At 33.8% G+C, this 27736-nt stretch overlaps 1 protein-coding gene across 8 annotated transcripts in view; it reads right to left on the bottom strand.

The window, feature by feature from the left end:
* Nucleotides 1–1156: 1156 nt before the first annotated feature.
* Nucleotides 1157–27736, bottom strand: part of COL4A5 (collagen type IV alpha 5 chain) — a 244038-nt gene continuing 217458 nt past the window's right edge. For 3 of the 8 annotated variants that reach the window (XM_039879706.1, XM_039879704.1, XM_039879699.1), the window contains 14 exons: nt 27377–27427; nt 25984–26169; nt 24267–24275; nt 20315–20323; nt 16913–17046; nt 14159–14231; nt 13950–14021; nt 12999–13127; nt 12072–12170; nt 10416–10628; nt 5982–6159; nt 3767–3881; nt 3258–3430; nt 1157–2380 (listed from right to left, as the gene is read on the bottom strand). In XM_039879706.1, coding sequence (XP_039735640.1) covers nt 2299–2380; nt 3258–3430; nt 3767–3881; nt 5982–6159; nt 10416–10628; nt 12072–12170; nt 12999–13127; nt 13950–14021; nt 14159–14231; nt 16913–17046; nt 20315–20323; nt 24267–24275; nt 25984–26169; nt 27377–27427 — 1523 coding nt within the window. In that variant the 3' untranslated portion in view covers nt 1157–2298. The remainder of the gene's footprint in view (nt 2381–3257; nt 3431–3766; nt 3882–5981; nt 6160–10415; nt 10629–12071; nt 12171–12998; nt 13128–13949; nt 14022–14158; nt 14232–16912; nt 17047–20314; nt 20324–24266; nt 24276–25983; nt 26170–27376; nt 27428–27736) is intronic. The other 5 variants (XM_039879700.1, XM_039879705.1, XM_039879702.1 and 2 more) reach the window with 5 other exon arrangements.

Raw genomic sequence — 27736 nt, forward strand, 5'->3', positions numbered from 1 at the left:
GAAGCTTGGAAGTGATGAGCGTGACAGCAACATGGTGTGTGTATAATCATTTGTTGGTACATGTAATAACTATTTGTATCTGATTAAGCAAAACAGCTCATTCATTGCCCACCTATGTGGGAAAACCATTAACTGTATGACTGCGAAACTCACTATAGGTAACTACTAGAGCAGGTACATCAAGAATAATCTTTGAATATTCAATGGCAAGGGAGGGTAAACAACATTAAGGTCCTGGAATGGATTGAGTTCCTGTACCTTAACAAAGCAGGGCTGGGGATTGTTAGGGGATTTAAGAAACACATAAACTAGCAGCACACGCCACTATTAAAATGTTATGAGGTTCTTCTTGAGCCAAAGTTTTCAACCAAATAAAAATGAGAGGGAAAGCCACAAAGAGCAAAATCTCTGGTATTAGTGTTTGTAACTGTAAATCAAGAAGCAGCCTTTAAGTGTACAGCCTGTAGAAAAATCTATGTGATATAATTGGCATTTTCATTTACAATTACTCATTAGTGTTTTCATGCATGTGGCTACATGGAAAAATAAAATTAGAATTTGTAATTGGCTGGTTTTGAAATCAATATTATTATTAGGTAATTACCATTGTTTAGAGCCTAACTTCTACTACCATAGACTTTAAGCTTTAGATTTTACATGGGTTCATATTAGAGTCTAAAATTCTCAAAATTGTTTAGGTTGTTTCGTCTTTTAGCTATAACAAATTTTATAATAGAAGCTTTTAATGCATCTTACTTTTAGCAAGACTTCAACTATTTTAGAGAGCTACATGTGTTCCTTATTAATCATTAGGAATATTAACTCACTAATCGGCTTTAAACATTATTAATGAATTCTTCCCCAAATAGAAAGTACTTCTGCTTCCTTTTTCAGCCACCTCACAATGTTGTTAATAAATTTATTATCTCAAAAATACCTTGCAATGTGATGTTTTCTTCTCTGAAAAAAGTTTATATTACTGTACGTTTTCTATCAGCTATTAGAGTGATCAAAGTCTGCAGAAACTTCTTTTGGTTTGGCACTATTCTAAATGATTCTATGAGAAAGGACTACTTGTTGATGTGTAGATGTGTAGTTTATCTGTAAATGAGTATATTTTTACACATATGCTGAAGAGATACACAACAAACCATCCTTACAACATACGATATCTTTAATTAAATTGATATTGGTGAGTTAAAAAATGTTTAAGTGAGAAATGACATTAGGGAAATAAGGTGTTCTATGACTATTTATAATAAAATGTTTAGAATAAAAAATAGGAAACATCAATTGGGTTTGTCATTGAAGAAAGGAGATTAAGTGTTGTGTTCTCAGTTCTTGTATAAGCAGAGACCACAGGAGAACAATTCTTACATAAGAAGCACAGGGAAAAGAAACATCAATTTTTTGTACATTTTTGTTTCTCAAAATTATTCGGGAGTCAGGGATGAGCAAAAACAATATGTAAGAAAAATTAAAACCAGGAGCATCTGGTATTAAGAGTGTCTTGGAGAATATAGTAAAAGATAAATTGCTCCATTAGATTTTTTAATTTGGTGTGTAACATAAACACTTAAAATTATAATTAAACTGACTAAAAATGACCTATATTAAAAAAAGTCAAAGAAAAACTTATGGGATAAAACTCAAAATAAATTTACTCTCCATAGTAACTCGATGAAATAACATAAATTCTCTCACTTCGATAAACATGGATATAAAATCTTGCAGTCTGCATTCTAGGTTTTCCTACATTTTCTATGAAGAGAGACTCATGTTAGGTCACATTTAAATGACTCAACATTCTGAGCTAAAAGGCTTTACACAATATACACATTCTTTACTTACAGAGCAAAATAAGCTTAATACTTTTATATTAAAAACCTGGGATACAGTAGGATTAGTAGCACCATGAAAAATAATTCTTCCCCCAAAATACAGTCTTTTATTTTACTCAGTGTGATTCTTCTCTTAATTGAATATTTAATGTGTCTTTTTAGTTACTGGGCAAAATATATAATCTTCATTTCATAATCCTTGGAAAAAATCATTCTGGACCCCAAAAGTAAATTTATTTTTCTTATTTCTTTCGCAGAAAAATAATAGTGACCTTGCTCTCGCACATTGCTGAGGTACATCTGAATCTTCATGGTAACCAGTCATCATATCCTCTTGGTCATATATACTAGCACCATTGGTGGCAGGAGTAGTAAAGTTGAGGAGAGTGAGACATTGTATCTTGGGAATTTTATATTTATATCACATTTAAAAACACACAAGTAATTCTTCAGAATGTTAAGTCCTCTTCATGCACACTTGACATCGGCTAATACGTGTCCTCAAGTCTCCTGCCTTCAGCGTTTCTGACTGAGGTTTGCTGTGAAATAAGAAACAAAACAATCAGATTAGCCTTTTCTGGTATTTCAATTCTATTATTGATTCAAATTCACACTCAAATATTCTTTTTGTGTTTAAGAAGCTATCCTGATGACTAAATGGTTAACTTTTGAACACCATGATCTAGTGCAGTGACTGGTATGGCCTAAGAACCATTACTGGTAGTTATTTTTGTGACTCTTTTCTGTACCATTATTACGTTTGCCTATTTGTCTCTTCCTCTCTTTTTCGTGTACATTTTTCTAATAGTCCTAGAATGAGGGGGATCTGAGCAACTGATGAATAAATGATAACATATAATACATAAGATGCATAAAGATAATGCATAATAAAATATTAAGTGATGATAATTCAAAAGAGCAACATATAAAAATAAATTTAAACTTAAAAAAAAAAAAACTCCAGTAGAAATAAGTATCCTGAGGTACATGTGCTATGTGTGGTCTCACTAATTTAAATGCTTGGATGAGAAACTTGAAAACATCTTGGGAAAAGAGCTCACTGGACTGCAGGAGGGAAGACAGATTACAGCTTCAATTTCTGGGATGGTCTCAATCTAGTTGAACAGCTGCTCAGTTGTTATTGAGCAGGTCACATGACCTTTCCTCGCTTTGTTTGTTTTGCTACTGAAGAATTACTACCAAGCCATCTCAAACCACATGTACCTGAAATTAGCTAAGTTTGTTTTTCTGATCTGAGTCAGGTGTATGAGGAGAACAAGCAAGAATAAAGGACACGGTCCACTAAATTCCTAACGTTTGTTGGGTATAAACCATCCATGATTTGCCTCTCTTTTCCCTAGCATCTCTGAAAGAAGCTAAGGACCTAAACTAAACTAAAGCTATTAAGCACCTCACCTGAACATGTCTGACACATCTACGGTTGCCAGCCAAAAGCTGTAGGAGTTGGCATAGTAGTTGCAGGTACCCCGCCCATGGCATTCAATGAATGGAGCTGAACGAAATTCTTCCAAGCAGGAACCAGGTGAGGCCAGAGCTTGACCTGAGCCCTCTGCCCCTGCACTTGTGTGCTAGAAAAGACAAGAAAAATGTGTCACAACACCTATGTGATATAATACCTTAGTGAATACACAAATATATGTGCTGAGGATGGCCAAAAATTCAAATCCAGTGAAGGAAATAGGGTCAGAGGTAAAAGAATAGTATCTACACCAAGGGTACGCAACAAAAGCAATAGGAAGATTATAAAAATATGTTCTAAAAAATGTTTGAGGGGGAACACAGTGCTTGGACAGAAGCTATTTGAGGTCAAGCTCTTATTATGCAAATGACAAGGATTTCTCCTATTGGGAAGAAATGTAGATCTGATGGATATGAAGACAGAGACAGGAAAGAGTGTTTTATACCATCATAAAGGAATAACCAATCCAGAGAGAATCCCATCCCTGAGGACAATGAGGAATCTGAATGGTCTGACTGTGAACTGCAATCACCACAGCTGGAGCTTCACACACAGCACATCTAGTAAGTGAAAGAAAGAGGGAACACAATTTACAGAGTGAGTATGTGGGAAATAGCAGTCCTTCTTTGGAAGCCTTTCTGGCACAGAAGCCTATTAAAGTGTCTTCAATGCTCAGAAAAGAAGGAGAAAATATACCTTGAGGATTGCTTTTGCATAAGCCCTGTCTCCTGGTATACATAAAAAGTTATAAATGAAAATTGTAAGCTTTTTCAAGAAACTACAGAATCACTGCTATAGCATTTTTATTTTCTATTCTGCCCTAAATTCATATTTACAATAGTCAATGCCATAATTGCTCTAAGAGTTTGGTTTAGTGTATTGCACATACTATTTGCCGTCAAAGTGCCCAACTGGAAGGTAGACAATTAGTAATGCCGAAACTGTGGTAAGAACAATGTCTGGTAAACTGGAAAAGATAAGAAACATACTTTCTCAACCCCCATCCATTATTTTTGGTCCAAAAGATATTTATTAACCATTTGGCCTATCTGGAGAAGTACTACATATCCAGAATTCTGGGCAGGGATCCAGGTACTTGGAGATGTGGCTTAAATCTATAAAATCAAGTAAAACAGCATCAGAGTCTACCAAGTCTTTCATAAAAAATATGAGGGGACCTTTGAAATACTGAACCGATTTGGCAAAGTTCATCTACAAAATAGGGAATATCTTTAGGGGACCTTTAACTCCTAAAAGTTGGAATGGACAAAAATCACAAAAAAATCCCAAAGGATATGGGCAAATATATTTAAAAGGGCACCCTGAATTTGCTACTAAGAGAGGCTGGACTAGGTTTAACCTTTATATTCAATGTCAAAGAAACTAGACTTTCCAATGATTCATCATTTATGGTTACTAGATTCCTAGATAAATTGGGTCATAATAAGAATAAAAATGGCAATATCTAATATGCCTAGGAGATCAAGTTCTAACTCACAGGATATAAAGTACAGCATAGGGAATATAGTCAATAATATTGTAATAACTATGTATAGTGCCAGGTGGGTATTAGACTAATTGGGGGGAATCGCTTCCTAAATTATGTAAATGTCTAACCACTATGCTATACACTTGAAACTAATATGAAATATTGAATGTCAACTCTCATTGAAAAATAAAAATAATTTTAAAATAATAAAAACACTTAAGACTTATTAAAAGAAAAAAACTAGGGTTCTAACACGGCAAAACTCTAAGAAATCTCTATTAATGGTACCACCCTCGTCTTAGTTACTCATGCTCCAAACTTCAGTTATCACTTCCTCCTTCCCATAGATAATCAAATGCCAAATCCTGTCTTATTCTATTAATGTGACACATGTCTCTCATTGAGAGTTCCAATCCACTCCTATCAGGATTATAGCAATATCTTCAATCTAACTGATCTCTCTACCTCAGGACTAACCTCTCTGTAACCCATATTACACACCAATGGCTCTGTAATCTTCCATGAAATAAAGCTCAGAAATTTTTCATGGTTCCTCATTATATACCACATAAATTTCAAACTAAAATCTGACACCGATTGCCTTCTACCATCTGGGTCTAAGCTAACTATCCAATCTCTTCTCCCTTTGTAACATTTACAAACTACATTCTAAACACATCAATCTACTACCCATTCCCATGTTCTCTGTCTAGTCTGTCCTTTCCCCTTATAAATAATGCCTGTGTTTCAAGTCTTTCCCATTCTTCCAGGAGTAACCAGTTCAAAATACATTTCTTCCATAAGTCATCTCAGATCTCTCCAGTTGGAATTAAGGATCCTTTTCCCTATGCATTCATAATATTTTTATTAGATCTATTGTAGCACTTAGCTCAAACCTGATATATTTTAGATTAATTTACATATACTCGTCTAATGACTAGACTCTACATGTAAACTCTCTGTATATTACACTATGTCTATCATGGAGCCTGGTCAAAAACAGATCACCAATAAATATGGATCAAACTAAATACTGAACTGAATATTATAAAGGCACTTCTATTCTACTTAACCTGGGAGAAATATGACCATATTATTAACTTTGGACTCATTTCTGACTAGCTAAACTAACTGGGAATTGGTAAAAGTCAAAGCTATACCAATGTCTCACCGACTTATGAATGGCTGGATGCTCTGGCCCTTCAGGGGCTCCATGCTCATTGGCATGGGCTCTGGAGTGGAGAGCCAGTAAGAATAGTCATTTCTTGAAGCAAAGTTACAAATATTATTGATGTTGCAGAACATGAAAGGCATGGTACTGAAGCGACGAAGGCAGCTGCCGGCTGTTCCTAGGAAGAATTGGGAAGAAAAAGATGAAGGACTGCATCATGATGATACTTTAGTTTATTCTAAAACACTAACAAACAACCTTTTAAATAAAAAACTTGCCCATGTTTCTTAGACCATAAATGCTACTTTAATTCTTCAATTATAAGATGTACATTTACTTATATTTTAAAATGTCTAAAATCAAGATATATCTTACAATTTACGTAGACATTTATTGTGGTAGCTCATTTTATGTTCCACAAACACTGTTTTTAAACTGGCGACACATCTGATAAACAATAGTGTCTTACGATTTCTTGGGGACAAGTGAAGGGTATACACTGAGTCCTTATAATATCATACTGATATTTCCTCTCCCAACTTCTCTCTCTTCTTCCAAGACATCCCCAGTATGGATCTTGTGTGGGTTTGCAATCTCTTTAACCCTATGGACAACTGTAGTGTTGCCCAATATGCACAGAGACCGCAGACAGGTTTGCAGGTGAATAATAAAAAGTAAAAAAATAAATAAATAAATAAGAAAGGAAGGGTGTGAGTGGAAAAAATAAAAAGAACTAGAGCATTTGGATTTCTGGGCTGGTAGGGGCAATAGAGTTTATCTCTACTGGTGATCAGGCCTTTCCTTTCTCATTTATTAATAAAAGAATGATGAAAAATGATGTATATCTCACACATTTTTAAGTTGATATTTAAAATGTTTCATCAGAAATTTAAATTGATACTGTCCCAGTTATTAAGTTATTGGTTATTGTCTCTCAACTCCAAACCCACTCTTCTATATTCTACTTTGTAATGCTGGAGGCTGGGACTTGGCAAACCACATTTCAACATTGTCAGCTATCGTTTCTAGTGTTTTTTGAATATTTATATTTAAAAACACACTTTTATATCACTCTTTTAAATGCATCCAATGTAATGATTTGAAACGTAACAATAAACATTTTTAAAAGTACATAAACTCATCTTTAACAATTGGAAATTATTCTTTCAAAATTAATGCCTGATTTCTGTAAAAATATTCAAATAATAAAAGCATTTTATGATGCTAAAAATTTCAAGTGCTCATTGTCCTCTCCTCAAACTTAACTGTCAAACATTTTTTAAATTAAAATTTATAGACAATAATAACAACAACAAAAAGCAATTGGAAATTATTTAATGCTCCTTTTGCATTTGAAAATTATATTTCCATTTTACTTCTCTCACAGTTTGGTCCTAATGTATTTTTTATTTTTGAAAGTCTTTTATCGACTTCCTATCATATTTCTCTAAAGCAAAAATTTTAAAATAATTTTTAAAAACTTTCTGTGACCATAAGGCTTTATATGATAAATATTTTATTTTAAACTGTCATTATAATTATTATAGTTATTATTAATTCACAAATAATAAAGTATAGATATTATAAATTTTGATCATTCCTAAACATAAAAAGTAAATTTTTATTGGAAATGAATTTCTTAATGAGATGAATTAGAAGTGAATTATAGAGGCTCAGCCAATGGAGATTTTAACAAATATTTTGAATTGTCCCTCTGAATTTGTCCTCCAGAGGCTTTCATGCTTCAAGGCAATGTGCCATAGTATGATTTTTACATAAAGTGGGAGATGGGTGATAGTGAAAGAAGATGAGGGAGAGGGGGTTATACAAAGCATATACACAGGCAGTTCAACTTTAGGAGAGAGAACACATGGAAGTGGAAGATTTGAAAATTGATTCCTTTAAAAGTATGCCTGTATATCTTTTGGAAATTCTTTATGTGTCTAAAGGGGTATGCTTATCTCAGACTGAAAATGACTGATAAAAGACCAATAATTCTTAAACCCGGTGGATCTTCAGATCCATTGGTGATTCTTATACAATAAGTTTAGAATGTGCCTAGTAATCTTTTCAAAAGTTCCCCAGGTTGAAAATTTTTGATTTAGTAGAATTTATTTTTTTTTTCAGAAGAAAAAACTGGCTCTGAAAGAGGTAACTGACTCAAGATAATGTGAAAGTAAACAACAAACTGGTATAATTGAAAAAGTAAATGGATTTAGAATTGGTAGGTGTTAGATTCAATTCTTATCTCCATCAGTTTCTGAGTGTGTGGTTTTGAATAAGTCACTTAACCTCTTAGCCAGTTTTTTTTTGTGTGTGTGTATGAAATGAAAAAAAAAACAATACTTGTACTATATCTTTCTTGATCATACTTATGAAAATCAAATTGAATAATAAATATGAAAGTGCTTTTTAATTGTAAAGTAATTTAAAAATAAAACTAATATGGATAGAGCTTGAAATATCCCTGGTCTCATAAAGAAGAGAAAAAGAAGAAGTATATAAAAGTAGGGCCCATAATGAGATCAAGAGTGTTTAGTTGCATCTGTGCTGCAGGCTGCCCACAATGATGCAGAATTCTGGGTTAGAGTCTCCAAATTTTCGAAGAGAGGGTGATCTCATGAACTCATAATGACTCCTGTATTCTAAAATTATAAGGCTTTAACAGACCAATGGTTCTTAGTATGTTCTTTTTTCCCTCCCAGACAGAATAGTTTTAGTATTCAATCTGTTTCCTCCATCCTCTTTTTTATATCCCATATCTTTTCATTAATTCAACACAGACCATATATTTATGTGATCAGGTAGATGATTGTTTCAACATCAAAGCTCTAGCTGCCTCTAAATTTTTGCTTAGCCATCAATTGATACTTGTGTGAGCTCCAGAAGACACTCTGCTATTCAGGATCACCCTTGGGATCTTGGGCCCTATCCTGGTCTTCCCACTTCTGAGGCTTAAATGGTAACCAAGTCAGGGCTAGTTTGTAGTCTCTAAGTCTGAATGCATCCACAATAGCCCTTGTTTGACCAAACATATACATTTTGAAAAGTTGTAGTGGCATAATGGATAGCAGATCCCATTTTCTCTTTGTATTATATTTTTTAACTTCATGGTGCTCAAACATTTTTAATGGTTCCTACTGACTTAATGGGTTAAAGATTTTAAGTTTACAAGCTTCATTCTGGGTATAAGTTAAACTGTGACTGTGAAGAGAGAATCGACCAAAAGGGAAATAATTTATCAGAGAAAGACTAGAAAGAATTATCTAAAAGATAAGAGTATTTTTACAACAAAGATTTGTTGATTGTAAAATTAGAAAAAGAAGATATTACATAAAGAAAGCAAAAGAGAGAAGGAAAGTAGCAGAAGAAAGATGACAAGGAGAATAAGAAAAGTAGAAGAGGAAGAAGAGAGTAGCTGGGTAAACTCTTACTTTATTTGGCTTCATAAAATGACCTGTGACTACTGGCTTCCATGTAAGTGGATGTGCCTACACTGGTGCCGGGCAAGTGTGACCATGTGCCCTGGAAACAGAGTAAGCAGAGCAGACCTATGGAGGTCTCTGTTGCCGCAGAACTGTTTTCACAGAATGGCACAGCTAAAGAGTCCTCAGGAGACCTCTTACCACAAAGACCCCAGAATCTGGGAGCCCAGAATATCTTCTTCAGTGTTGTTATGAAGGCAAAGGGGATTCTAATCCTTAAAATAGGCAGCCCTGGGACAAACAATGGGGTTTAAAAATCTAAAGTCAAAATTCCAGAAAAAGAAATCTTGGGGATTGGAAGAGGTCTTGAGAGTCATCCAGTCCAGCTGCATCCCATTAAGCAAACTTTCCGCCCCAGCATAGACAGGATGGATGGAAACACATTAAATGAAGTAGATTTTACATGGAAATGTGGTGCTTTATATAACTTTAAACTGCTGTGATAATACTTTATAAAGCTAAGGTGCTTATTTTAAGAATTATAAACTAGCGTAATTAAGCAATGACCTTACTTTCTTTGATGTAGAAACCGATATTCTCTTCAAAACTTGTCTTTCAACTTGATGAATACCAGTGTCAGAAAAGAGGAAACTATCTTCCATTAGTTATAAACACTGCCCACTCAAGCAGCTGTTATACTGTAGTGAGCTCAGGGAATCTGTTTCCTTAATAACTAAGCTAACAATAAATGTGGCCCTTTTCATAATGCCTTGCGTTAGGCCAAGAATTGTACCTCACGCTGGGCTAATTAATGCTTTGAGTTTAAAGTTAAAAATTATTTATTTAAAACTCATAATGAATATATTCAGCTGCCCTTGACATGGTCTTCAGTTTGGAAGCCCCAAAAGAATAGAGAGATGCGCTTTGGCCAAGGCTACTCTGGAACTCAACGGGATTTTTAAAACAAAAACAAAATGTATAGTAAGAAATAATATGCCAGTCATCTCACCCAAGTCTTGTCCGTGAGCTCTTTTATTTCCTTGTACATACAGGAGAGAAAAGCCTTCATAAATCTGGACAGTTCCCTGCGGGCATTGTGGTGAATCTGTTGTCTGGCTGTGACGTGTGATGAGGAATCCGTGGGCAATAGAGGAAGTTCCAGGAGGACCTGGGGGACCTTGCAAACCATCTGGCCCAGGGAGACCATCCATACCTCGGGTACCTATTTCCATGGAATCATCAGTATACACAATTAAGTAAGCTCTGATCCACTATTATGGCTATTGACAAAATATTATACCTTCATTTGATTAGTTAATTTAGCCAATATATGTAGAATGTGTATAAAAGCATTGTCATATATCACTGGTTTGGAGAGATATATATTTAGAATTTCCCTCTTGGAATTGGTTGATGATATTAGGCACTAAATAAATATTGGGTGAATGGAACATGAGAGGTGAAGAAGTGATGCTTATTTGTGGAGGCTGTGTATTATCTAGTCTCTTGCTGTACTAAAGGAGTCAAAACTCCACGACAAAATTTCAGCCTGCTGTTTTGTTCATCAACAAGAACAGAAGGGTGTGGTCGTCATCAGTCTGCCAGCTTAAGTGGTGAAAAAATTTTTCCTTTGAATCTGCTGGGGAATTATTTTCAGGCATACCTTTTTGTTTTTAGAATAGGAAGGGCACTCTAAAGAAGCCTTTTAAAATGTCTACATTTTGAATCTACAACTGGTTCCCTTTCTCAATTTATCCTCTTGATTTGAGGTCATTTTAAAATTCTCTTTATACACAGGCCTTTGGCCACCGTGTGTATATATTTTTATTTTGGGGAAACTTCATGGCAATGCCCATATGTGATGAAGATGACATTAACTTACTTAATTCTCTAGAAATGAAGTTAATGAAATGGCAAGGTGTTAGTTCTAGGAAGGCCATAGGTATCATAACTGCCTTCTTGCCACTGATATTTTACACACTCTTTATGTTTATATTATTTAGAGTTATATTTATATTATCTAGAGTTGTTAACATATATTAAGAATCTATTGAATTTCTAATATTTTATTCCTATTTTGGCTATCTTACTTTATTTTTTTATTGTAAATGGATCCAAATTCTTTTTGGAAGTAGGTTGAGTACAGATTGGAAATATAGTAGATACTAATATGATATTATCAGGAGCACCTATTAATGAGTGGCCTCAAAAATCTGCATATCCATTTGTTATTTCAGTATAAGGAGGCACTCTAACTCCCAAAGCTCTATGGGAATCACTTAAATTTCACAATTATACTTATTAAAATTTATGGGGAAAATGGTACTCTACTGTGATATTTTCAAATGTGGAAGGATTCATATTAGTTTCAAGATGGTCATGGGATATACACTGAAAATTATCAGAATAGGTAAATACAATGAGTGCCTGGAAAATCCCCATTTTAAGGAAGAACTGGGTTTTCCAGTGCTCTAAACACATAAATAAAAACCTTTTTGTGCTTCTCTTATACTGGCAAATCTCCTTGTATCTGTTCCCCAGCAACAGATTCATCAGCTAACTGCATTCTCTGAAGAGGCTCTCACAGCTCCAAATGAAGGTCATATGTCCACATATCTCCCAGACTTAAAGTCTAGTATCAGCAGCAGTATTTCTCTTGTCTCACCTGGGTGGCCTGGAAGACCGGGGTCTCCTTTGCGCCCCCCTGCACCATCAAAGCCAGGGAGACCATTGCGTCCAGGATCTCCTGGAGGGCCAATAGGGCCTACAGGAGAGAAATAAATAAGGTTCTGAAACGCAAGTAGAGTAATTCAACATCCAGACAGAATTATATTTAAGGTCCTTGAGTATCACAAAATTCATAATCTGGTTTTGTTTTGAATCCAGATAAAGGAATAGCTCAAACCCAGGAAAAGAGCAGCGGGCAAGGATTTAGTATTAGTTTTAAACAATCCATTTGCCTCTGTGGAGATTCCCATACTATGATTGTTGTGTTCTCTTTGCCTTCAGAAGAAGACAGGAGTGTAAGACCCAACTTTTGTTATCTATCCCTCCACAGGTAAGGCTGTTACAGCCTCATACATTTTATTTATGGAAAGCCTGCTAGTTAATCATTTAATAAGAGAGAAAGATTGAAACTAGTTTTAACTTTTTAAAAATAATCAAAGTTGGCTTTAAGCGTGGAGCCAAATGGCCAGCTAGAAAGGATTTATTTAAAAATCATGAGGCCTCACAGTGAGGAACTGATTACCCAACAAATCAGCCTTCTATCCTTCTGGTAGCTGGGATACAGGAAGTCCCAGATCTTAAGTGCAAATTAATTTCATTACAGCATTTTCAACAACATTAACCTAGTCATTCAAATTAGAATACTCAGAGGAACTAGAAGAAACTTGACTGGGCCTAAAAGAAATAAGAGTACAAGAAATTAAAATTTTCAAAAAAAAGTAAAAAGGAAATGGGACTCTGGTGGGCTTGTATTCTATCAATTGCTGAGACTCCTATTGTAAGAGATAAGCTCTGACAAGTGAAAGGGGGATTACATTAATGTTCTCAAATAGATAAGGCTTAAAGAGATGATCTGCAAAGGTACCTGGTAATCCTTGAAGTCCTGGTAGTCCTGGTAGACCTTTAAATCCAGGCTGGCCTGGGATCCCTGGAGGACCAGCATCTCCTTTGATTACAATACTCTGTCCTGAAGGACCAGGTAATCCAGGGGGACCTAAGAGGCAAAACACATAAATTTAAAGGCAGGGAAGAGAAAGGTCAGACGGGATAGATGCCAAAGTGACCTACGGTCAGGATAAGAACTGGTGTGAGAGAAACAAGTTACATGTAGTGGAATGTTGCCATGCTCAATAGAAATCTGCTAGGGATTATCTCACTCAGGAGAATGAAAAAAAATTTTTTTTCTTGGGGTCAATGGAAAAATTAGGCATACTGTCCCTATTTTCAAGTCTTGAAACATGACTCAGTTATTAGAAAGTCTAATTCATTTCAAATCTGTGAACACTGGTATCAGGAGAAGACAATTCTATTTACCGACAAGTCCATTCTGATTCTAATATCATCTGCAGTTCTTGTTTGTTGTGCTTGTCAAGGGACCCACTAAACCAATAGGTAAATTTAGCATATGTCCTATTTCAGTTTACAGGAAATCTCTATAAGTCTCTCAGCAAAAACAAACAAACAAACAAAAACCCAACCATTTTCTTATTAAAAATATACAAATATACTCATGTGACTTGTTCTTGAGATCTGTTCAATTGAATATGGGAAAGTTAGTATAATAGTCAGTAAAGATCTAAGTGAAGCATTTTTGTTGGTCTTCATCTATCTTAAACATAAAAGGTCTGCTTTCAATATTATATTAATAAAATAAAGAGCTTGAAAGATTAGTAAATAGAGAGAGAGTCCTGTCTATTTCCCCTCAGTTATTGGGGTCTAAGACTCTGAAAGTTTGGTTAAAAGGAGAAATACACACTTTCAAATTCTTCAATGCATTTAAGTATCATGTACAACTAGATACAAGAATAAGTCTTACCTGGGGGGCCAATAGGTCCTGGATCCCCCTCAGGGCCAGTTGAACCAGGTACTCCACTGAGTCCTTTCATGCCTGCAAAGAAGGTATATACAATTGCACAGGGAAGCAACAGGACCACAGCATTTACCCAGCCAAATCAGAAAATGGGTATCTTGTACCAAGTGTGTTTAATGTAAAAGATGGGAACCTCAAAACATCCCTTCAAATACCTGGAAATCCTGGAACACCAGGGAGACCAGGATCTCCTTTCATTCCATTGAGACCTGGCCGGCCAGGATTACCCTGAATAAATAAAATTATTAATTTTAGAAAAAAAATGGGGAGTGAAGAGTGAGGGTTTAGGTGATACTGTATAGTGATTCACAGCACTGGCTTTAGAGTCAAATTTCCAGGATTCAGACCCCAATCTTGTGTCTTATTAGCTTATGTGACTTTGAGCTGATTATTTAACCTCTTTGATTCATAGTTTTCTCACCTGTAAATATAGAAAATAATAGTATCTACTTCATGAGGTTGTTGTAAACATTAAATGAAATAGTTCATATTAAGTACTTAGAAAACTGGCATGTGGTATATATTAAATAAATAGTAGCTATTATTTTATCATCATTTGCAAGGATACTTCTTTTTTTAGTGTAGCCCTGAAGTGATATGTGTTTGAATTAGAATTACATGTGCAGAAATAATAACGTCTGAAAGAATTAGCAAAAAAAAAAAAAATATAGTAGGGCCTATTAATTAACTGGGTTTGAGGGCCAGGAAAACTATAGGAATAAGGAAAGTTGAAAATAACTTTAAAATAGACCTAAAAGAAGAATAAGTGTGGGACAATACAGATTTTATTTAGTGGGAATGAAAAAGGGGCAAGCCTGGAACGTCTTATGCTAAAATGCAAGAAAATGCTAAAAAAGAAAAAAAAAAGGAGAGGCATGTCAGAAAGACATAGAATCCAGTTTGAAGGGGTTCCCAAATCTAGGACAATTTGAGCATCAAAATAAGCAATTAGTTAAAAAAAATTTGCAAATCATTGAACAAAAAAGAAATTTATGAGCCCATACAGATAATAAATAGACAATAAATGTAAGAGAATGGAGGCTCTCACTTAAAGTAGGGCCGACAGGTATACGTGGAGGTATTGCTAGAATCGGAAAATCATCATATGCCACTATCTCAGTATTGAGTGGTTGAGGCAAAACTCATAAACGTATATTAAATCTAAGGAGAAATTTTGAAATTTTAATGAAGAATAGTATGGTTGCATGATCTTAATGTGCCTTCCTGTAGTTTTGCTTATTAGTTACAAGGGAGGAGATTGTAACCATACAGTTAACCAGATAACAACTTGGTGAGGTGATCAAAATTAAATTCACCAATGAGGGGCAAATGAACATGGTGGTCCTCCATATCTGAGAAGGACACAGCATTACTCATGTAGTAGTATTACAGATGGGGATGCAAATCCTGAGGAAACAGCAGGTAAAAGAAGGAATAACCTATTTTTTTTTAATGGGAAGAGGTTACATTTCTTTAAAAATGTCAAGATCAGAAAAGAAAAATATAGGTTTAGAAACTGTTTCAGATTAAGGAATAATAAAGAGATATGACATTTAAATACAATGCATGATTTGGTCTGGATCTATACTTGGAAGGGAAAAATGCTATTAAGGGCATTACTAGGTCAATTGACACAATTGGGACATGTAAAGTAGACATAAAAGTATTATATTGATATTCAATTTCCTGAACTTGATAACTATACTGTGGTTATATGAAAAAATATCTTTAATCTTAGGAAATTTTATGAACTGAAGTATTTAGTGGTAAAGGGGCATGACAGATACAACTTATTCTCAAAAGTTTCAGAAAAAATATATAATTATACACACACATAACATAGAGAGCAAATGGAGCAAAATGTTAATAATTGCTTCATCTGGGTAAATGATACATGGGAGGTTTTTCACTATTCTTGCAATTTTTCTATAATTTAAACATTCTTTCCAAATAAAAATTATAAAAGGTGCAAATATAAGGACTAACTTGTACAAAAGAAAATGAATAGAACTTGTTAATACTAGATTTATAAATTATTGACATCAAGTAGTCCTGAACAGGCATAGTGACATGTGAACTGGAAGTACATGGGAAATAAATGAGATAGAGATTGAGTAGAAAATGAAGAGAAGATTAACATTTTAAGTCTAGGTGTCTAGAAAAATAGTGATGACTTAAAAAAAAACAAGTTAGTTGTTGGAAAGCTTTAAGGGTTACTTCTTTAGATGTTTTCATTTCTCTACTATATCAAGAAGCCCCAGATTTAAAAGATTGAGCCCAGACTGTGTTGCCTGCCAAATCTAGTAACAATCTTCCTGAATAAATGGAGGATGCTTTGAGGATCCATAAAGAAGCATGTGATTGCATCACTCAAACCAAGGTGGAAAACACATGAATATTGACATGAAAATGTGCTATTATTATCTTTTTACAGGTTAAGACAGAAACCCAAAGTGTCTATCTATCTGCCTTCCTCATAGACACAAAGCAGAAGTGTACAGTGGTACTGAAATATGACCCTAATTCTACCTAACTTCAAAGTCTAAGATATCCCCACTCACCATAATTACTTTCCTATGAATGTACTCCACGTGCAATGCTCTGATATAAATGTCTCCTTTTATAAATTTGCTTTCCCTGACATGAAGTTTTCTCAAATCTAAATACTGTACATACCAAAGACTCCAGGTAAAACATCTTTTGAGGCACCCTTTAACTATAAGGTAGCAAGGTCCCTTTCAGTGGAAGAAGATAGAAAACTTGCCTTTTTCTTTCTTTGTAATTCACCAGTAAACTATGCATAAAGCCTTGGCCAGTAAATGCTAATTAAAATAATGCACCTTGGAATTCCCATTGTGATTGTCAACACCCACACCTCTTTCTCATCAAAAATCTACTCGTTTTCCTACCTGGAGTCCGGGTGGTCCTTGATCTCCTTTCAAACCAGGCAAACCAGGCTGCCCGGGTGAGCCTGGGTTTCCTCTCTCTCCTTTAATACTTCCATTTCCAGGGAGACCCCGGGGACCTTCTGGACCTGGTAGACCTTGATAATGCATAACAAATGACCACATGTAAGTATAACATAAAAGTAGCATAAAAGTCAGACTTTTAAAATATCAGTGATCTAAATCCTATCAGTGTGCAAAACAAAACCCAGACTATTAAAACATATAGACCAATGCTGACTCTCTAATGTAAATTGGGCTGGGTTCTTTTTTAAACATTGGTTTGCAGACACTTTTAGTTTGCTTTTTATCATATGTGAAACACAATATGCTCAGATCTAAAGAAAGGACTCAGAAATTACAATAAAAATTGCTTCTGTATCCCCTAAGTGTTTTAAGTCAAAGGAAACAGACATCACAGGGCACTGTTCTCAAATTGGAGCATGCATCAGAATCTTCCTGAGGGCTTGTTAAAAACAGATTCCTGGGCCCACCCCAACAGTTTTGGGTTCATTAAGGTTGGGGAGGGGCCCAAGAATTTGTATTTTAACAAGTGCCCTGTAGCTAAAGTTGCTGTTTTGGGGCCACACTTTAAGAATTACTGCTATAGGGCAATCAGGGATTCAAGAAAATTTGTCTCAACGTGATTAAAATCAAATTGCTTTGCTTTAAGTAATTACTTTTATTCAGCTTTTGTTACTATGCAATTAAAATAGTTATTTAAGCAAACTTTAATTTAATTTTAGTGATATGCTTAATACATGGGAATATTTTAAAGTGTTCAGAGATCACTGATTCAATATAGCATGTTTGAATTTAACAATGCTTTTATATTCTTTACACTTTAAATATTTTTTTTATTTAAAAACGAAGAATTCTGTGTATATCTTGTAAATAAATAAAATAATATAAAATGGAATTTTGCTAAGCTCTTTGCTTATACTATGTTTTAACTTTTCTTTCTAAATAAAGATATCATGTCCATTAAGCAACCAAGAATATCTTATCAATAGCCACATCTTTTGTCACTAGATGAGAAGTAGCTGTTACTTGATTGCAAAGTGCTAAACAGTGGCTGAGGCTGAGATTAAGTAGTCCTGCCTTTAGAAAATAATTATAAAGCTCTAAATAATGAACAGCCAATAGTTGGCATTTACACCTTCTCTTTCCTCTAGTAATCTTAGATTTTCATTGGTTTCAACATAAAAAAGGAAGATACATTATTTAAAAATTATTTTAAATTCTTTTTAAAAATTTTATTAGTTTCAAGTATACAGTACATTGCTTAGACATTTATACACTTTATAAAATGATATCCCAAATTTCTCTTTCTCTCTTCTGGTTCTCCACCTAGCTATTACTGCATTCCCTATGCCATGCTCCCCATCCCTGTGACCATCTATCAACTACTAATTTGTACTTCTTTACCCCTTCACCCCATTCTCCTAGCCCCCGAACACACTCCCCTTTGGCCATCCCCAGATTATCCTCTATATTTGTGAGTCTGTTTTTGATTAGTTTGTTCGTTTTGTTCCTTTGATTCCACATATAAGTGAAATCATATGGTATTTATCTTTCTCTGTCTGACTTATTTCACTCAACGTAATAACCTCTAGGTCCATCCATGTCTTTGCAAATGGTAGGACTCCTAAATGCCCATCAATAGACGACTGGATAAAGAAGTTTTGGTTCATATATACAATGGAATATTACTCAGCTATTAAATTATTTTTTATGGAAATATAAGCATGTGAATTTAGAATACTGAGTTCGTGCTTACATATGAACAAAGAATTACCATTTTTTATCTTTAGATAAAATTGGTATATAAGTTTCAGGTGTACAATATTGTAATTTAACACTTATATACACTAAAAAGTAATCACAAAAAGTCTAGTTGCCATCCTTCACAAAGGGTCATCTTTTTGACCTGAAATTAAATTCGAACTTTAGTTCTTTTTCCAGTACTCTTAGGACACAAAATCATTGGCTGCTTGCTAACATGGCAGCATGGGATATAGGTTATGAATGTTGGATTCTGGAGCTAGAATGCCGGTTGGAATCTCAGCTCCATTATCATTAGCTTTGACTTTAGCAAGTTTATTAATCTCCTTGGCCTCAACTGTCTCTTCTTTAGGATGGAAATTCTTATTTTAAAGTTGGAACAGCCTACTTTATCAGGTTGTTCCAAAGATTAAATAAGATAATTTGTATAAATTATTTATCACAGTGCCTGGCATAGAGTAATAATTATGAAAGAGGTTTTTAAAAATTATTATTATTTCTATAATTATGTTTTTAAAATGTGAGTCAATTTTTAATCTTTCAGCTATTTCTATATGATTTCATAATATAACACCATCTGGCACATGAGAAAGAGGAAGCAGGTTCACAACAATACAACAATCATTTTATCTTTAAACAGTTTAAATCACAGAGCCACCCAGCCCTGCAACTGGACACATTTAGAAATTCCCTTCTCAATCCTAAAGAAAGAGTTGGAGCATTTTACACTTAAACAAACAAACAAAAACAACTGCTGAGTTCAAACTCCCTAGATAGTATTTTCTAAGCAAAATTCTTATTTTCATTTATGATGTATAATTTGGATTAGAAATCAGGCAGCAGATCAGTTTATTAAGAGAAAAATAAACTATTTGGGAATCAGCCTAATAATGACAAGGTAAGATTAAGATAGGAAAAAAAAGGAATTTTTTATAATCCTCTTCCCCAGCCTGAAAGGTAATCAGAACATTAATATCATTTGAAAGAAAAAAAAAAACTAGGCATGTTATGGGCATTGCTCTTTTTGCAATTAAACTTATATGCTATTAATTCAGACCTGCTGTTGTAGAGTCCCTCAAATTTAAATTAATGATTTGATAATGACATAAGGGACATATATTTTATTCATAATAGTATTCAACAGTTATCTCCTTCTGTTATTGTAAATAGTCATGAAGATACAGATCAGAGCGATCTCAGGAAGCAAAAAATTCAAGAAAATATACAAACATTCAAATATGCAAAAAATTCAAGAAAATGGGCCTGATGCCTCCCTAAGTACCTTAATACAGTCTTAAAGATAAAAATAAGTGTATTTCCATTTAAAATTTAACATATTTTTATGTTTGGATTACCTATTATAAGTAACTGAAACCACAAAGACCTAATGTCATTTCAAACTTGATTATATACAAGTCACATTACCTTCACCAAAATGTTAAATATCAGAACAGGTAGTATTTGAGTATAACAGTACTCTTCAATAACTTCTGAATTATAGCAAAAAAAAAAAAAAGCTTATTTTTATGATGTACATAAGCAAAGTTTTAAAAAAAAAAATTGACCAGTGAAGAGTCTAACCTTGAAAACCTGGGAAGATCAGAGTTCACCAAAGCCCAAAGATCGATGTTAGCAGTATCAGACATCACACAGTACAAAATGAGATTATGAGTTAGAAGTGGTTCACATTGTAGCACAAGTTAAACAATAATCTTTGCCGGCATTTTTTATTTCTACAGTGTATTCAGTATGCAAACAGAAACATACAGGAGTATAGAGAGCCAAACATTTTCAAATAAGCTGCTAGTTTTCATTAATTAAAAAAATGGAAAATTCTACTGAAGACATCATGTTAACACTGCTACTGTGGTTCTAAAGTTTAGCATCTCAAAACATTAAAATTGGCAAGATAGTACCGTTTCACTGATAGCCTTTCATTCCTTTCACAAAGGGTTAAGTTTGGATAACTGTTTAAATTTATCTTGGCTTCTATCATCCTTTAGTAAAAACACAAGGTGCAAATTTCTTGATATATTCAGACTGCTCCAAGGATATATAATTAATTTAAAGGCCTCATTAGACAAAAATACAAATATCACAGATAAGAAGTATACTATGGCCATTACCAACTACACTGCTGCTTGTCTTCATTGAAAATCATTCTATGAAGCCACATTCTGATATTTTTCATAATTCATCGAGAGGCTTTCTTTTGTACCTTAGTACTAGCAATAAGCTACTCAAAGAGAAAAAGCCAGTATACATTTGTTTACCATTGAACTTGAAAATAGTCAAATTTTCCAAAGATGTGAAGACCATCAGTGAAGGGGTGATTTTAAATATTTCGGCATGCAATATTCCACCCCAAACCACAGAAAATGTCACTTTTATTTTATTATTATTCTATGCACATATTAAAACAGGTTATTAACTATTAAAAGAAGGATCATTAAATAAAAAGATTTAAAAACCTACAAATAGAGCTCTTGGTTAATATGAATTAATTATAAACACAATTTCCTTTTCTTAAAAGTCTTGCTATGATTTATAAACACTGAAGTTAGCAGAAAAAATATATTGTGCTAGAGTACTGCATCCTAGGAAATAGAAGACCTAGGATCTATTTTTGGCTCTACTATTTACATCTATGGGATTTGGGGCAATTCAATCTCTGTGAGCTTGTTTTCTCTCCCACATAATGGGAATAGTGGTGTTTGCCCTAACGTCCTTTACAGAGTTGTTTTAAAGATCAAATTCAATTTTTAAAATATTGACCTGATATCTGCTATGTGCAAGATGCTACAGGGGAGACAAAGATTAGATAGATACAAACTCTGCCTTCTAGAAGCTTACAATAAAAGTACAGTACATGATATAAATGGTTGCATGTCATAAATATAAAACATTACCATTACTGCCTTGTAATACAACTTTTAAAGCATTTTATAATTTGAAATTCAGAAAGCTAAAAATTGGCTTCTGTTTGTTTAGTTTCTACATTACATATAGTACATTAACTCAAGACAACACTTTGAGCAGAGTCTGGCCACACATTTAGTTAAATAAATTAGAATTCTCACCTAAGATAATTCAGAGTTTGAGTAAAAACGTTTTACACATGTATTTGATACAGAAGAACCAGTATCAGAACTCTTAGAAATATAGGTCATTGAAATATATATTTCAGTCTGAGTAAGTAACAAGGAAAACTTTGAGATAATATTATAGCAAAATTTCTAAGACTTTACTTTCTAAAAGGTAACATTTTAATGAGTTATATGCCAAGTCAATTTTGTACATGAGGCTCTCAATCCATTTTTTTAAATGACCTAACAAAGTTGAACTGAAAAACAAAATAAAAAGCTGAAGTCTTGTACATATGTGGTAAGTAAAGATAAGGTGATGATTTGATTAGTAAATTTTAAATCCAGCTTCCGCTTAAGGTTGCAATATTCAACTGTTGCAAAGAGAACACTGCGGATACCAGGTTACAATAACTATGTAATTTAGAGTGCATCCGTTAAATAGGAAGTTGTCAAATCCATTTTAAAGTAATGAGGCTACTTTCCTTTTTCTTCTTTGAAACAGCCTCAGAAGAAAGCAATCTTCTAGCTAATAATAAAGTCTGGAAGTGATCAAGGCAACAGACTTCTATGCAAGTCATATAGGGAGGACTCAAAATTACCTCAAAGTATACCCTAGTCTTCTCTTTATCTTGGCAATAACATGCACTTGTCTTAATCTTTTTGATGACATCCATTTAGGTAAAACACAAGAAGCAGTCAGTAGAGATTGACAGGGATCTAGAGGTAACGGAAAACAACAAAGTGGAGGCAAGGCCCATTCTACTATGGCTAACAGTCTCCTAAAATGGCAGAGTAGCTTTGCTCCATCACTTACCATATTTATAACTAGAATAAGAGGCCATATCATACATCATGCCATACAACAGCTTTTTTGGAAGGATTATATGTGTTACTAGTAGAACAGATACTTAACTGAGCACTGCGGAGCCCTGAGTCAAATTCCCAGCTATGCCAGTAACTAACAATATGACCCTGAGTGAGCTTCTTTACCTCTTTGGACTCCACTTTTCTCATATGTAACACAGACACTTTCCTTGACTAAATTCCTACAAGTCCTTTTCTCAACTAGGCTTCATCCTTGGGTCCTGTCTTTGGTCTGCTGAGTTCAGTTTTAGCAAGAGCCCTGCTAAGTCAATTTAGGAGTCCCCCTACCCTTGATATCTAATCAAGTTCCCCGTCCCCCATCCTTAATATCTGTCTTTGGTCTGCCTTTAGCAACAATTCTATTAGGCCAGTATAGCAAGAATCTGCCTACCTTTGATGTCTCTTCTTAGTAATTTTTTACTCCCTCATTCTGCTAGTTGACTAAATCTTCATTTGTCCTTGTACTATTCAGAGTTGAGCTCAGTCTCTCTCCCCTATTGCAATAGCCTTGAATAAAATCTATCTTGCCACCTTTAACAAGTATCTGGTGAGTAATCTCTTTGACAACTATTAAACTTAGGTCCCTTCAATACTGGATACTCCATGGTTCTAAGAAATATTGGGTTTGTGGGTGAGTAAGAAACTAGGGAATCAATTCAGATAAAGATAGATGGCTTCCTAAAAAGAATCTTGAAAAATTATGAATTTTAAATTCATAAGAAGACAGAATTTCCTGTCATTCCCAATAGCCACTCAGGAGTATACATTTTCCCCTTGTAGTTCCTCCTTAGAAATTTGAAAATTTGAATAATAGTAAACTTTCAGATATTTGTGGGTGCTTTTTACTCCTGATTAGAACATCTTTCACTATAAATCAGCAATTGTCCTTTGGGCAGCTCATGGTAACTGTTCTTTGGTGTATACTGTGTACATCTATGATGACAATAAGATTAAGAGGCTTCTAATATGTAGGTTGCATTGATTTATTTTTACTCTGTGCCTATTAGTCCATTTTTATAGCAGTAGAATTTAGAACTTTGTGACAACCCAAAATGTGAAGATGGCATGGTCTGAAAAATTACAGGAGGTATGGCAAGTCAAGATTTGCATATTTGAGAGATCTGTAATACTGCTGTTTAAAGGACAATGCCCTTTTGAAAGATAATTTAATTTCATTTACTTTATCAGATATAAGGCAAAAATTAGAAATATACTCTACTCTAAAAGTAAAGGTAAAATATTATACAATAGATTTATGGATACTATAAATTTTCAACTAAAATGATGCAAATATATGATTTTAAAACGTTAAATTAGTTTTCCCAATTAAGTAATTTTGAGTTCTTCCAATAGATAGAAATACGACACTACATGTTCCTGACAACTTTCAGAGATAGATCAACATGTAAGAACTGAATTGGCATACATGTTCTTAAAATATATTCAAACACTTGAAAACACCAGGTATAGGTATATACATATATTTGTATATATAAATATATATACACATACTTATAAAAATATAAAAATATAAAAAAGTTTCAAACTTCATGCAGTTACTACTTTAGAGTTAAGGCGCTAACCTGTAGGACCTGGATAGGGATCAAAGTTCACCAAGGCCCAATGTCATCATTAACAAAAAGGAAAAACAGCAAAATTGTTAGAAATATCAAGAAACTAAAGCATTACACAAATTTCTTTAGCTAAACTTTAATTCAATAAAAGAATACTCTAAAAGTTCATTTTCATGCATCTGTTATCACCACTAAAATAAAACCAAATTATCACCACTAAAATAAAAACAGCACATATGACATATTTTGAAAGTCCAAAAATCATTTTTATAATAATCATTACTATGAGCTAAGATAAAAAAAAAAAACAAAAAACAAATTCTAAGAGCAATTGGGTTTAAAAGTCAATTTTAGTTCGTAGTTTATGAAAAAATTGAGAACACTCATCAGGTGTTCTTCATCTGGCTACTTCTGTTATTATTTCTTTAGAAATTACTTTTTTAAACATAAATATGTCTTTATGTTGACATATTTCAAAGTAATGTTCAACAGTGAGCTCCATTAATGGTAAGAACAAATAATCACAGTGCTGATTAAAATATAAAACAGGATAATAGTTTGGTTTATTTGAATTATTGCATGCATAACCAAGCAAGATATTTGTATCAATTCTTTACATTATATGCAAGAGAGTTAACATGGCTGAGAAGATTTTCACTGGTTTTCTTCAATAGTAGGCCATGGTAAAACTTTAAATAACACCCTCTAAAAACAGTCAAGTCAGATCAGATAAAATCTGGTTTTGAAAATGATCCTCGGAACACAGTATGTAATCTCATTTAATTCATGTTTTTTGGAGTATATTTTATAAAAATTAACAATGGTTTCAGAGTTATGGTAATTTAAATGGAAATTTTCATTTTTTAAATACAGTTAAAAATGAGTCATGGACTTGACTTTCAAAATCAAGTTTTGTTTTGTTTCTTAGATTTTCAATTTTTTAAATCTATGAAAGCCACGGTTTCAATTACCAGAAATATAAAAATTGAATATCGTCTCAAAAATCTGTTAATAATCTGTTACCAGTGATTGGGCTCAGCGACATTAATTCAGGATGAAAATAAGCATTTCCAAACTTAGTAGAAATGACAGAGCACAGACGTAAAATGAAAAGTGAACACTTGATGCAAAATTGAGACTACTAGAGCAGTTAACACAAGACAAATGAAGTATAGACATGAAGGTGGTATGAAGAGATCACTATTCAATTTAATCATGCTGTGATATTGAAGATAAATTTGATTGCCAACTTCCTAGAGACGGTAAAAAATTTTATTGTGCTTGGTGACATTTGCTGACAGTACGATAGAACCATAGCAAAACTTGTGGTATGGACCACAAGCATCTATTCAGTGATCACTAAAATGATTTCTGTGAGGACATGCTGAGAAGCTCACATTAAAAATGCATATGGTATTTTGCTGCCAGGTTATCAGTCTAGCTTTACATTTAATAATAATAATAAAAAAATGAATAAATCCACTATTTCCTTTTTTCCTCCATGTTGGTTTGTTTTAGTTCAACTCTAAGAAAATAATAAAAAGTATTACTGAAAAGATTTATTAGACGCCATGGAAATGGATGGAGCTAGGTGTAAACCAAGCAATTTACTTATAAGAAGTTTTTCGATTATAGATTCTAAAGTTCTAAAGACTGAATAACGTGCCAGCAAGATGAAATAAATGGACTAATAAAGAGACCATTCCCCTACTACTCATGTACATACCTGGTCTCCCAGGAGGACCTTGGGGCCCAGGACTGCCTTTAGGGCCTTCCAGAGCTGGACCTGGAGAACCAGGAGGGCCTGGGGGACCCTGCACACCAGGGAAACCCTGAAAGCCTGGTTCACCCTTTGGACCTGGTAGGCCAGGGTTTCCTGGAATGCCAGGTAATCCTCCATCACCCTTTTGACCTATGAAAGCAAAGTGACATTAGCAAACACATTAAATGATATTGAGTATTAGGCTTGCCGGTAAGGTTAAAGCTATTCACACTTATTAGAACATCTAATGGAATATACTAAGGTTATTTCTATATCCTACCAAATTCCCAACACATACAAAAAACTCATTCTTCCTATTAAATATATCTTTTTTTAGAATGTTTACTAAAGTATGTATAGAAGTATAGAAACAATAATAGCTTACATCCTAAAAGATACCCTTTGTATTAGGACACAGAGCGATTATCACATGACCAGTAGCTGTGAGGAAAAAAAGAGAAAAAAACTAGAAAAGAAGAAAGTACCTGCAAGAATGGGTTAAAGATGTCTGGAGGAAATTCTTAAAACAAATGTTTTGAGACTAATTTTGAGACTAATGGAAGATACAGATCTTCAACAGTTTCTGTGTGTCCCTGAAGACAATTCTATCCAAGATTTAGACTCACAATCCAAATGAACCATTCTCAACATTTTTCTACATCACCAACATGTCTGAACAAGATATATCAGTGGCATATTAAAGTAACAATTTTCATATTGAGATCATGGAAAGGATATCGGAGACATGTGTATGGTTTGAAAAAAGCCTCCATAGAATAGGCAATGGTCATTTGAGAACATAAATACACACACCTGTACAAACATTTAATCATTCAATTAACTATTTGGTGATTACAATGAAAGTAAGAACATGTGAGTAAAGGTAGATGTGCGTGCACACATACCCATACAAGATGCAAGACACATACTAAGATGGAGTTTTCAAGAGACATTTTTATTAGTAGTATGTATGTCTAGAGTTTCCTTGTATTACTTTTGTTTTGTTTCCATGGGGGGTGAGGACAGTGTTTTCTTTTCTAGCTAAAAGAGTTTTAAAAAATTAGTGAAATCTACCTTTTCCTACAATTTTGTTTTCTTTCTTTATTATTTCCTCAGCCTTTATTTATGAAGTTAATGAAGATACCTATATGTAAATTTCCTTAAGAATGCATTTATATAATATGACTCCTCATACTAAATTGCTAATTAAGAGCTGCTTTAAGACATAACTCTAGCTCTGAGTTTTCTGGGGTTACATTTGCATCTTACAACAACAAATGGTAGAGATAAAAAAATAAATGTACTGAAGAATATTCTCTATTTATGGATTTAGTTAGCATGTTTTATTAAAGTTTACCAGAAAGTCCTGGGAGTCCAGGGGGTCCTGGGATTCCAAAGCCTGGTTGACCTGTCAGAGGATAAACCAAAAACTCTCAAATAGATAATAATGAATGAAACAAGGACAAATTATCTTATGATTATTTAGGTTTTTATTAAATGCTACAATGTATACTCTATGAAACATGCAGAAGATTTATTTCCAACATGGAACTACAATTCTTATATGAGAAAACTATATACACATATATTCTACTTGTGATGAGTGTTATCTTTACATACTTATGTCATATGAATATATATATATACGTATATATATATATATACATATATATATATACGTATATATATATATATATATTTGGAATATAGATTGCAT

This window comes from Pteropus medius, unplaced genomic scaffold (assembly GCF_902729225.1).
Source record: "Pteropus medius unplaced genomic scaffold, Ma_sr-lr_union100, whole genome shotgun sequence".
NCBI lineage: Eukaryota > Metazoa > Chordata > Mammalia > Chiroptera > Pteropodidae > Pteropus > Pteropus medius.